This window comes from Henckelia pumila, chromosome 1 (assembly GCF_033568475.1).
Source record: "Henckelia pumila isolate YLH828 chromosome 1, ASM3356847v2, whole genome shotgun sequence".
In the NCBI taxonomy this organism is placed as follows: Eukaryota; Viridiplantae; Streptophyta; class Magnoliopsida; order Lamiales; family Gesneriaceae; genus Henckelia; species Henckelia pumila.
This window is the reverse complement of record NC_133120.1, coordinates 77,886,493-77,898,771: the sequence shown is the minus strand read 5'-3', so window position 1 is coordinate 77,898,771 and position 12,279 is coordinate 77,886,493. Positions and strand designations below refer to the sequence as shown.

Below are 12,279 nucleotides of genomic sequence, written 5' to 3'. Positions count from 1 at the left end.
TGCTCCATCTTGATTATACTCTGCACAAGAAAACATATTTATATATATAATGGTTAGTAAAATAACTCTTTTCGTGAGTAATTCGGATAGTTTTATTATGCGTATCATTGCATTTATAAATTCTTTTGCAAGAATTGAATCAATCTTAAATTGATTATTTTACTCAAAAAGTAATTTATGTTTCTGAATATAAATCTCATTTCATCAATTTATATTTTCCATGCTTTCTGAGGCATGTTCGGATGACTGAAAGTCATAAAATAATTCATGTTTCTGAATATAAATCTCATTTCATCAATTTATATTCTCCATGCTTTCTGAGGCATGTTCGGATGACTCGCAGTCATTTTCTGGATCACTTAGGATCTCCTTTATTATTCCGTTACTACGGATAGTATATTTTGGATGAAGTTCTCTGGTTAATGCGTCGGGTAATGAATTATCCGTTCCTTTGACATGTTGGATCTCGAACTGATAATGGTTCAATTCCAATTGCCATCTAATTAGCCTTGCTGCATTTCTCCCTGCATTTCTTGATATTTTTCTTGTTTTGAAATATGTTAAATTCATATTATCTGTTCTTACTAAAAACGGTTTAGAAATAAGATAAATTTCATAAGTTCTAATTGTGAATATTAAAGCTAATAATTCTTTTTCATTCGAATGATAATTTAATTGTGCACCTTGAAAAGTTTCTGATGTATAGTTGCATGATTCTTCATTATTTCTAGTAGCTGTTTTAGTAAGTTCTTCTAAATTTCTTTCTCCAGTATAAGATTTTAAAAATGCTCCCCAGTATTCATCTGAAGCGTCTGTTTCAATTATTATTATAATATCTTTATTTGAAGGAAAATATAATTCAGGAAGATTACTAATTATTTTCTTTTTAATAGTGTCTATGTAATTAGTATCTTCTTTCGACCATTTCCACTTATAGTCCTGTTTAAGTTTTACCTGAAGAGGTTTTCTGATTTCTGCAAGTTTCTTAATGTAATTTCCAGAATAAGTTAATAATCCTAAAAATCTTCTTAATTGATCTTTATCCTTGATTTCACTAGGAAAATCATGAATTTTCTTAAGTATATGCGGTTGTAAACAATGTTTTCCATCTTCTATTTGTAATCCTAAATAATTTATTTTTGTTTTGAATAATTGTGCTTTCTTTTCAGAAAGTATAATTCCATCTTTATGACAGATATCTAAAACTGTCATGAGATCTTTATAATGTTGATCTAGTGTTTTTGAATAAATTAATATGTCATCTATATAAACGCAACAAAAATCTATATATGATTTAAAAGATTCATCCATATATCTTTGAAAGATATCTGGTGCTTGTTTAAGTCCGAAAGGTAATACAGTCCATTGATACTGTCCTTTTGGACAACTGAATGCTGTAAGTAATTGTGTTTGTGGTTCTAGTTGAATTTTCCAGAATCCTGATTTACAATCTAAACTGGAAAAATATTTCATTTCTCCTATATAAGATAGTAAATCATTCTTATTTGGGATATAATATCCATCCATAATTGTTGCTTTATTCATCTTTCAATAATCAATTACCATTCTTTTCTTATCAGTATCTTTCTTACTGACATAAAAGGCTGGTGAAGAGTGTGGACTTTTACTAGGGATGATTATCTTAAGTTTTAATAATTCTTGAACTTCTTTTTCAAATATTTTTGCATCATCCATGTTACATCTTCTTGGTGCTTTGCGGATTGTGATATTAGGGTCTTTGAGTTTTATTGAAGCAATGAATTGTTTTCTTTTCTTAATTTTGTCCTGAGGATTTTCAGAACATATATCATGAAATTTTCTCATGATTTCTTTTTCAGGATTAATCGTTAAAATATTTTCTATTTTTAGTTCTATTGGATTTGTATTTCGTTTATGAAAATTCTTTGTAAATCCTTCATTTCCTACGCGAAATGCTGTTCGTATTTTGGGAATGTAAATCATTGATGATCCTTTGTTTAAAATTATGTGATCTTCAAATTGTGTAAAGGGAAGATATTCTCTTAAAAAGTTATTTCCTATTATAATGTTCATTCCTGATTCTATTTGATATTTAATAGGTATTACAAATTTTGTTTCTTCTATTTCTATTTTTAATTTTTCTGCTACTGTATTAAGCATGATTATTGATCCATCTCCTATTCGAACTTTTAATCCTTTATCATATTTCTTCCAATAATGATTTGGAAGTATATGCTTGCTTCCTAAACACATACTTGCTCCTGTATCAACATAAACATGTATATGATATGGTTTATGTTCTTTGATTTTAATTTGAATTTTTATATATATACTATTTGGATTAGTTTTGTTTTTATTATCCATTCTCTTATTTTTTTTTTAAGAGATAAGGTTAAAATTGGTATTTAGAAACAAAAGTTTCTCTCTCCAGGAAGTTGAAAGTAAGTTTTATTTATGTAGAAATTTATAAATAAGTTATAAAGTGTTTTAGGAAGTGATTAACAATTAACCCAAAAAAAACGATCAATAAGTAGTTGAAAGCCAGCTTGTGAGCAACAACATTAGAAACACCAAGACAAGTATTGTATGTATTGACATTTGCGTCCCTTGCCAATTACAATTAATCTTCCATCTAACGCATTTAAAACAAAGCTCACGTGTCATGCCCTCTCAAATATCATTCCACCTTGCTAGATGAAAGTGAAAACCAGAATATCTAAAGATCCTATGAAAAATCCGACAAAAAAGAAAATCGCCCAAGAATATGTTTAAAATTTTTATCCCCCTTTTTAATTTATCATTATGTAATTATTCCAATTTTTATCGCCTGAGAAATCGAATCATTGTGTTGCAAGGGTTGTTAAATTTGATGTTGTTTTCAAGAGGTTTGCGTATTTTGCATTTTATGAGTGATCTGTAGTTATTTTTGGCGTACGGGGGACATTCGAATAAAAGGGAATATGCTGTCCGTGCCAACTGTTGTTCCACGCTTTGCCTATGGCGGTTTGCTGCTTGTGTGACTGGGACTCGCAGGTTGTTTTTTTATTCTTGAATCCATAAATCGGCAGTTTTTTTGAGCTGAATTCCGTATCTGCTGGAGATTCTTCAATTGATTTTGATCAGTGGATCATCTTATTGAATCTTGTTTTGTACATTGGATACTTGTACACAGTTATTCTTTTTTTTTTTTGGGTGGTTTCTATTCTTCAGGTGATATATATTCTGTTTTTTCGATTGCTGATCATCTGGGATTATTAAAGTTTTGAACTTTTTAGTATTTCTATTCCTGGGTTGTCCTTGTAATTTAAATTCTCTGAGAAAGAACGACAAGAGAGAAAAAAAAAGGTGGTAGTTTTACTGTTGGTTGGTTGTAGGTATTTATTTTTTACCATAGGGAATCTAGTTTTGATGGTTTTTGGACTCTGGATTTTCTGTTCTTGAGGTGATCTGAAGTGTACTTAGGTTGTAGGCTGTCAGGTGTTTTTTTTTTATTTTTTAAAAGATGCAAGCTGTGGGGAAGCTAGGTAGTTATATAAGTAAAAGTGTTTATACTGTCTCTGGGCCGTTTCATCCATTTGGTGGTGCTGTAGATATAATTGTGGTGGAACAGCCTGATGGGAGTTATAAGTCGTCGCCTTGGTATGTTCGGTTTGGGAAGTTTCAGGGGGTGTTGAAGACCAAAGAGAAGGTTGTTGGCATCAGTGTCAACGGTGTCGAAGCAGGTTTTCATATGTATCTTGATCATAAAGGGGAGGCCTATTTTATGAAGGAGGTTGATGTGGAAGAAGAGTCCACATGCTCTCCTTCATCCTCTTCTGGCGAGGACATGGATAGACAATCCGACAATAGTTCGTCTGATTCAAATGCCCCTGAAAATAGTAGGAATGGTGCGTCTAGGACCAATTCTCGACGGTCACAGATTTTGGAGCATGTTTTTGGGAGAGAGGAGGAATACAGATCTGGTGTTATTAGGACAGAATCTTTGGAGCGTGCAGAGATTGCAGCTGATCTCTTGGAGTTGAAGTGGTGTACTAATCTTGCTTCCTCTAGGCACAGAAAAGATAACACCTCACGGTTTTCAGCTGAAGATGTAACAAAAGATGTGGTCCATGATAGTTTGCAAGATTATGGTTGTACTTCGGATGAACTAGGAGTCATGTCTCGTTCAAGCTCCCAGGAATTGGAGAGCTCTGTTGAGCAAAATTGTATTGTGCTGAAATGTTTAGATTCAGGGTCTGTGGCTGAACCAGCCACCTCAATTGAATGTGTTAGGGAAGATGTTTACTTGACTGATGAGTTAGGCTCAGTTAGAGAAGATTACCATGTGAATTCTGTGACAATTATCTCTGAGGTCACAAAATGTGATTCACAATGTCAAGAATCAGATGAGAAGCTCATGAATTTGTCAGATGCTGATGTCAAGGCCATTTATGAATCTAAAAAGCCAGAAGGTTCAGGAGCTGAGTTGGACAGATCCATTGAACAAGAAAATATCTCCTTTAGTTATGGCAACAACGGGGAAGTCTCTGTCAATACTGAAACTACTCATTCAATATCTGACTTGAAATCTGGAACAGAAAGAGATCTGCTTCATGAACATGATCTTTTAAACATCCAAGAATGTTTGGGCAAAGGGGATCAATTCACTCTAGTTCGTGAAGAAACAATATCTCTGAATGGAGGGGCTTTCTTTGTCGAACGCACTGTCACCGATTCGTATCCTCAAATGTCAAATTGTAATTGTGTTAACCAGTGTATCCCATCATCAAGAACTTTGGAAGAAAAGCAACTAGTATTTGGTAACCTGGAGCAAGTTTCTTCCAATGATGCAAAACACTCAATGTTTGCTCATGCAGATCATGAAGGAAAAGCATCCAATTCGTCATTTTCATCAAGTGTTGCTGATGGAGATAATGTGTCCGGTATTCCAAAATCTTGCCCCAGTTTTTCCTTAGACAAAGCAGTTATAAATGACTATATAATTGATGGTAATCTCGAGGGAAGAAGATTAAGAACTGTATCTAGTGATACTAACATTGACACATCTAGTCATGTTCAACCTAAGGAACTTCCTCGAAAGGTGAGATCATTTCCCCATATGTGGCCTCTGAATAATAATCTTCAAGTACGTGATGGTACCCATTCTTTCAACCCTTCAAGGAATTCAAGTGTAAAATCAGCCGAAGATGCTAAATTTCTAAAAGAGAGTGAAGAGAGACATGCTAAAACATTCAGTGGTAAGACAATTCTTTCATTTTGCCAATAATGATCTTATTGAATTTTTTCCAGTGTAGCCAATAATTGATGTAGGTGATGTATCTTGTGAATGCCTGATTTTGAATTTTGAATCTATAACCAGTTGTTGATATTGTGGATTTTATTATTATCTCTGGATTATTTTTTATCTTTCTGGTCAAGTTTCAGTTGATTAGTTCTCATTATGTGCTAAATTTCCAACCTCACAGGCAACAAAAATTACTGAACAAAACTTAGATAAAAAAAAAAAAAAAACTAATAGATTCAATAATCTGAGTAATAAAACTCAACAAAGGAGCAAGTCCTTTACACACAATCCTCTTACCCCTAGCATAAGCTAGCCAATAACCGAAAAAATGCTTGAATACCCCTAACTGACTCCCTTCCACACTTCTATTCTTTGTGCATTGTTCTCTCCCCCTCCCTCTTTGTGGGCTTTGTAATATCAACTTTTAATATTGGTGGTTTTTGGTTAATTGATATTTGCTTGCCAAGTGCAACTCATCGGACCTCTCTAATCCAAGTCCGTAACAGTCCTCCACTTCGGTAATTTAATAAACAATTTATATTTTTTGGACTTTTGGACCATATATATTTAATGTCTCAGTTCTCTGACAGCTCAAACCTTTTAATACAGTGGTGAGATCCTAGTTCGAAGTCCCCCTGCCATCCGTTATGAAAATTAGTGTACACATTCTAGGATTCAATTATTAAAAATCGCTTGCACAGGATAGCAAATGTGGAGAAAATAATAGTCAATGTCATATATTTCTTGACATTTTAAGCTGATACACGAGTGGTCATTGATAAATCTGAACTTCTGCAGCTTGTCAACTCGCGGATCTAATGATAGTTTTGCTAACTGTTAGTCTCTTACATATTGCTTGGATCAGTTCTCAATAGGGAAATGAGTTGTTTTTCTATTATCTGTATCAGGTATAGTTTTGTTTCCTTCTTTATGGATTATGCTTCCTTTTGTTCGGGTTGTAAGCCTCTTGCAAGCAGCATTGTTATTATTCTGAATTTTCTATTAAAGTCTTGAATAACAATAAGCTGCCTGTAAGAATGCTCCCATTTATACTGGCAGCCACCCTTGTTTAGCTCTGCTTGAGAATGCAAATTTGAACCAGAAATATTTTTGATGTTGACCATTAGAGATCTTTCAGGAAACCCGCCTAAGCCCATTAATTCATTGAGAGGTAGCAGGAGAAGTTGGCCTTTCTCTTTTAAACCATCAAGAAGCCTGAAAGTTTCTCACCCATCTTTGGATGGCAGTGAAAATTCTAATGCTGTAGAGATTCTTGGGGACATTGCCAATTCAGAGGTGGGCAAAGATATTACCAAAGTTAAGGTAAACAAGAAGAAAGTAAGGGCGCTTACTCCAACATCCGAACAACTGATATCTTTAAAATTAAAAGAAGGGAAGAATATAGTGGTCTTCACCTTCTCAACTTCGATGCTGGGGAAGCAACAGGTCACTTTTGTCTCCTTGTTTTGTGGGAATCCCTCTTTAAAGCCTGTTCACCTCACTCTAACACTTCAACGTCAATATCACTGTTCCAGGTTGATGCCCGAATTTTTCTGTGGCGATGGGACACTCAAATTGTGATTTCTGATGTTGATGGGACAATTACTCGGTATATATTTCCTTGGATTCTTGTTTTTCTTTCCCTGCAAAGCATTATGACATCACAACATGGAATCGATATTTTTTTAATTAGTCACAACTGCTATTTTTTCTTCATCGATTTTATACTGGTCATACCTGCGACTTTATCTTTGCATTTCTTTGCAATCTGCTGTAAGTTTCAAGTAGTTGCAAATCACATTTATACAATTATGCCGTGTTACTGAGTGCTTCTTTGCAAACTTTTATGTTTATATAGTTCTCAGCAATCTTGATATTTTCATTTTTGGATTGGTTTAATGTTTCTTTCTGGCAGTAGTTCTCTGCTTTTGGCTTCTTAATTCCACAATGAAAATTGTTGCGACAATTATTGTATTTTTATATCCGTACCTTTTGCTTTGCACACACCAAGTTTTTTTTTATCACCCACCAAGTTGTGATGTGGATTTTTTCTTGCATGCCTTCTTAAATTATGGAAGCAGTCTTTCACTCTTTTGATTATTTCAACATCACTCTTAATACAACACTTTTAAGGAAAAAATTGTGAACTTTTGGGAACTTGGTTTTGTGGAATCAAATCTTCTAGTATTCTAATTTGCACTTTTTCTAACCAAGAAGTAGTTGTGTAGTACAACAGACAAACCTAATATATCAAGATGTGTTGCTGTTAACAATTATTGGTCGTTAAGTCGGTCATGCCGTTTCTGTTATTCTTCTCTATGACTTCATATCTATTCTATCAAGCAGTCTCACTTTGGTCGTGTTAAATATTGTAGGTCTGATCTTCTAGGACAGGTCATGCCTTTGGTTGGTATGGATTGGTCACAGATTGGTGTTGCACATCTCTTCTCTGCTATAAAGGTTGGGTAATCTCTGAAAAGAGTTAAACTTGCAAACACGAATTTTGTTGTATAACTTATTATATTTATCTTTATCTTTATATCTTCTATGTTATTAAGTTTGAGACAAAGATAGTAACTACTTTTGGTAGGTTATGTCACCCAATTTTATCTCCAAAATATCCAAAATACCCTTACCCCATAAATACCATAATTCTTTTTAAATAAAATAAATAATAATAAATTAATATAAAAAAACATAACATTAAATATAAATTACTCAAATCTTATTATATTTCATATCAATGTTTGTTGTGCACGGATATAAAATTATATTTTAAATAAAATTTTAATTTATGTGCACACATAGTGTGCAATGTTTACTAGTACTAGTATACATTATATGTGTGTATATATGATGGAGAACATTAATATATGCCGTTACCGTTCTCAATAGCGTTGTTCTGTTTGCCTGAGTCCGTAATTTTTTTTTTTGGGTTTTGCATGATGTAGGAAAATGGATATCAGTTACTTTTTCTCAGTGCACGTTCGATTTCTCAGGCTTTTCATACTCGACAGTTCTTGTTTAATATCAAGCAGGTACCTTTTTTTATGATCTCAATTCTCAGCCTTTTTTTTTTGGAGAGAATGATCTCAGCTTTCAGATAAACATAGGAAGACACCCTTCACTAACGTTGCACTTCACTTTATAAATATGATATAAATGTTTTTGTTGTCTCTTTTCATTGATGGTATGCTTTACACTAGTTTCCATCGCTTATATCATAGTGATGATCACTAATTAATTCCCGGGAACAACAATCTAACTATAAAAAATGAACCAAAATTTAGAATTCTTGGGTTTTTAATGAGTCATGCAATTTGAATTTCTTGCTCATACATGTCCTTTGAGGGTGTTCATCTATCTTTTCAGGATGGAAAAGCCTTACCAGATGGGCCCGTCGTCATCTCTCCTGATGGACTCTTTCCCTCTCTATTTCGAGAAGGTCATTGAGTCCTCCAATTTTTGCTACTTATTTTCCTCGCCATGGCTAACCATATCAGGAAACAGGAAATTAAACTTGAATACCTAAGTATCCTGAATTTTTCCATTATTGCCAATAATTTGGGTCATCACATGTATCCCCTCTTGGAAAAGCTATTGGAAAAGACGTGTCCGTTGATACTTGTTTTTGAAATTAAGAGCCCGTTTGGATTTTGTAGAGATTTTTTAAAATAAGTGCTTTTAAAAGCTACAATTTTTTGCTTTTAAAAAAGCTCTAATTTTGACTTAAAAAGTGCTTATTTAATCACTTTTTTGGTCAACCAAACACCTTGTTAACTGAAAAGCACTTAAAAAAGTGCTTTTTTGGCCTAGTTTTTGAAACCAAACGGGGCCTAAGATTTCTGTGCATTTTTCATGCATGCTATATGAAGGATAATATTTTCAATGTGCCAAAGAAATACTAATCGAGAAATTTCTGTTTTCCGATTGCAGTTGTTAGAAGAGCCCCTCATGAATTCAAAATTGGTTGCTTGGAGGTCAGCCCCTTTATTATTTTATCTCATCAGGGCCGAAACCAATAGATTTTTAGCGTCTCGCAAATTGATCAGAGATATTAATAGTTTATCCATCCATAATCGTAAAATTTTGATGTTTTAAAGTTCGTATCTGAAACCATTCTAAGTACCAAAACTTTGTGCAACTATCAAATGCATTGTTCTAATTTTGGGAACATTGACAATGTCTTTTGGCTAACGCATCCAAGGAGGCTATCTTATTGGTCATTACAATTTCCAGGACATCAAGGCATTGTTTCCTGCTGATAAGAATCCATTCTATGCTGGATTTGGAAATAGAGACACCGATGAGTTTAGCTATCTTAAAGTTGGAATTCCAAGGGGTAAAATATTCATCATAAATCCAAAGGTACTCTGAAAATGTTCGTTTGTGAGGCTTCCCATATGTGAGAGTGCTGTCTTAATTTACTGTGGTTTTTTGTTTTTTACAGGGTGAGATTGCTGTAAATCGGCGTGTTGACACCAAATCATACTTATCTCTTCACTCCCTTGTACACGGCATGTTTCCTTGTATGTCCTCGTGTGAACAGGTTCGTGTCTTTGAATTTTAATGGCCCGTTCTAACATGTCGATAATCACATCAACTTGTGGGCGTGCAGGCCTTTATCTCTTTGATTTTTTACTAAAGTTGAGACTTCTTTCTTTTTCCTGTTCATGAGCAAGATTTCAATCCTTCCATCTTGTTACAGGAAGATTTTAATTCCTGGAATTACTGGAAACTTCCCCCTCCACCTGTTGACGCTTAACATCAAGCAACTTGAAATGGAGGCAAGCAACTAAGGCAGTATCTTTAATGACTGGAACTGTTCAGGTAACTTCAAACTCTATCATGACAATTAACGTCACCCCGTTTCTGGGAAATCTTTTAGACCGTTGTGTGTAATCTAAGAAAAGAATCGAGGGGCATTTATTCGACAACTAATTCGAATATCATCCTTGCAGATACTTAGTCGTCCAGTTTCAATCAGTGTTGAGTGGAATGTTCAAAGCTATACAATACCAAGTAATATATACCTTTTCCTCTTTCTTGCCAATAGATCCCATATTTCATGTAAATTTACCTTGGAAGATGTAAAATTCCATAAACGTAATTTTGTAAATTGTAGAGCAGTGCTATATTGACTTGAGTGGTTGCATAATGTATGATGTAAATTTCAGTATAAGTAAAGTTTGATTGGTAATATTTCTTTGTAGATTGCAATGACTATTATTCTAGTTAGAGATATCAAAATGGGTCGGCTCACAACTACATTACTCTTATTTGATGGAGTGAACAGGCCCACGATTTGGACAGATTGTGAAATCGTTCCAACTACCTTGTTTGTCCCACAGGTTGGCCAATCCGATGAGCTCAACCCGCTCTGACGACTCTGGTAAATATGCTGAGATTGCGTAGGATACTTCATCGTACATATTGATGAGATATAGGGACTGAAAGAAAGGAGGTGACAAATTAAAGTAAGCTAGTTTGGATATTTACCAGGCAACAATATTGAGGCCTAATTCCTTGCGAGCCAATTTCACGCCATGCTTCACCTTTGACTTACTGAGCCACCTCGAGAACCACCTACCGTTGGCTTCGATAGCCTTCTGGAGCTCCTCCACGGTTATCCGGCCATCTCCATTGCCGTCGAACTTCATCAACCATTTCTTGAACTCTTCTTTGCTCATCCCTTCTTTCTTATAACCTCGAGCATAGGTATTCCGAATTCCCATGTCCTAATTCGTTGCCCCCCTCAATGTGTTTGATTTTACTTGTGATGTGACCACGAGGAAAATTATATGACAAAGCCATCCATTTATAACGATGCTCCAATAGTCATATATTCCTCACATCTTCTCTCCAATAAAAGGTTCCAACTTAAAAGTAAAAAGTTGTATATATGATATATGAACACCGTTGAAATGACGTTTATTTATTGGATGTACAGTTTTATCATATCGAATATGTGATATACAACTCAATGATGCTCACATAAATGCTTATTGTGGTTTCCAATCAGATCAAACCTATATATACTCACACAACCATATCCAATCAACTTTTGTCAAATGCATATAGAATCTGATTCAGTTTGAAGAAGCTTTGACACTACCAAACTATTTGAATGCTTTATATTATATATTAAAACTTCCATAATAACATAATTTGAATATTATATATTAAAACCTTAATAATAACATAGAGTTATTTGCACCAACCACCCCTGTAAAATATTGAAAATGCACAATTCTCTCTTGTGAAATATTAATAAGCATCTTCAACCCTAACCTTTTAAAAAATTAGCACACTTGCCCCTTCAGATGAGTGATTATTGCGCACGCACCCTTCATGCGACTGAGCAAAGTTTTTGATATTTTTTTGCACCAAATATCCCTGTGAAATATTAAAAATGCATATTTGACCCCTGTGAAAATAATTTTTAAATCTATTCAACTCATAATACACAATTTTTAATAAAATACAATTATAAATATTTAGAAAACATTTTTTTGTTTTATTAATTTTTATTTTTTATTTTAAATGTATTATAATTAATTAATTATTTTCTAAAACGTATTATAACTTTATCATGTTATCATTATTTTATTAAATTCACTTCGTATTTTCAACTTTTCCATTAAACATGCATTCATAAACAAGTATTTAAATAATTTCAAGTACCAAAATATTGAACTAAACCGATAAGTTCAAACATATTGTTTTTTCGATTTAGGACTATATATTATTGAACAAAAATTTAAATTTTTCGAGAATATGCATTGCACAATTTGAAATAAATAATAAAAAAATAACATGATTATATAATTCTAAATCGAAAAAGTAACATTCATGAACTTTATCATTTGGTTCAATATTTTGGTATTTTTAGATATTTAAATCCTTATTTATGAATCATGTTTAATGAAGAAGTTGAAAACAGGAAGTGATTTTATAAAATAATGATAACGAGATAAAGTAATAATTTTTTTAAAAAATAAATTAATTAAAAATTA

General features: G+C 33.4%; 1 protein-coding gene across 2 annotated transcripts; it reads left to right on the top strand.

The window, feature by feature from the left end:
* Positions 1-2,624: 2,624 nt before the first annotated feature.
* LOC140875880 (phosphatidate phosphatase PAH2-like) lies at positions 2,625-10,463 on the top strand. Of its 2 annotated transcripts, XM_073279705.1 has the most exons (12): positions 2,626-3,012; positions 3,570-5,216; positions 6,402-6,709; positions 6,799-6,872; positions 7,639-7,723; positions 8,215-8,301; positions 8,636-8,708; positions 9,200-9,243; positions 9,503-9,631; positions 9,714-9,812; positions 9,972-10,093; positions 10,225-10,463. In XM_073279705.1, the coding sequence occupies exons 2-11, from the start codon at positions 3,710-3,712 to the stop codon at positions 10,026-10,028; spliced, it is 2,463 nt and encodes an 820-aa protein (XP_073135806.1). In that variant the 5' UTR covers positions 2,626-3,012; positions 3,570-3,709; the 3' UTR covers positions 10,029-10,093; positions 10,225-10,463. The 2 variants fall into 2 exon arrangements, with proteins under 2 accessions (XP_073135805.1, XP_073135806.1); XM_073279704.1 differs by having other exon boundaries at positions 2,625-5,216.
* Positions 10,464-12,279: the final 1,816 nt, after the last annotated feature.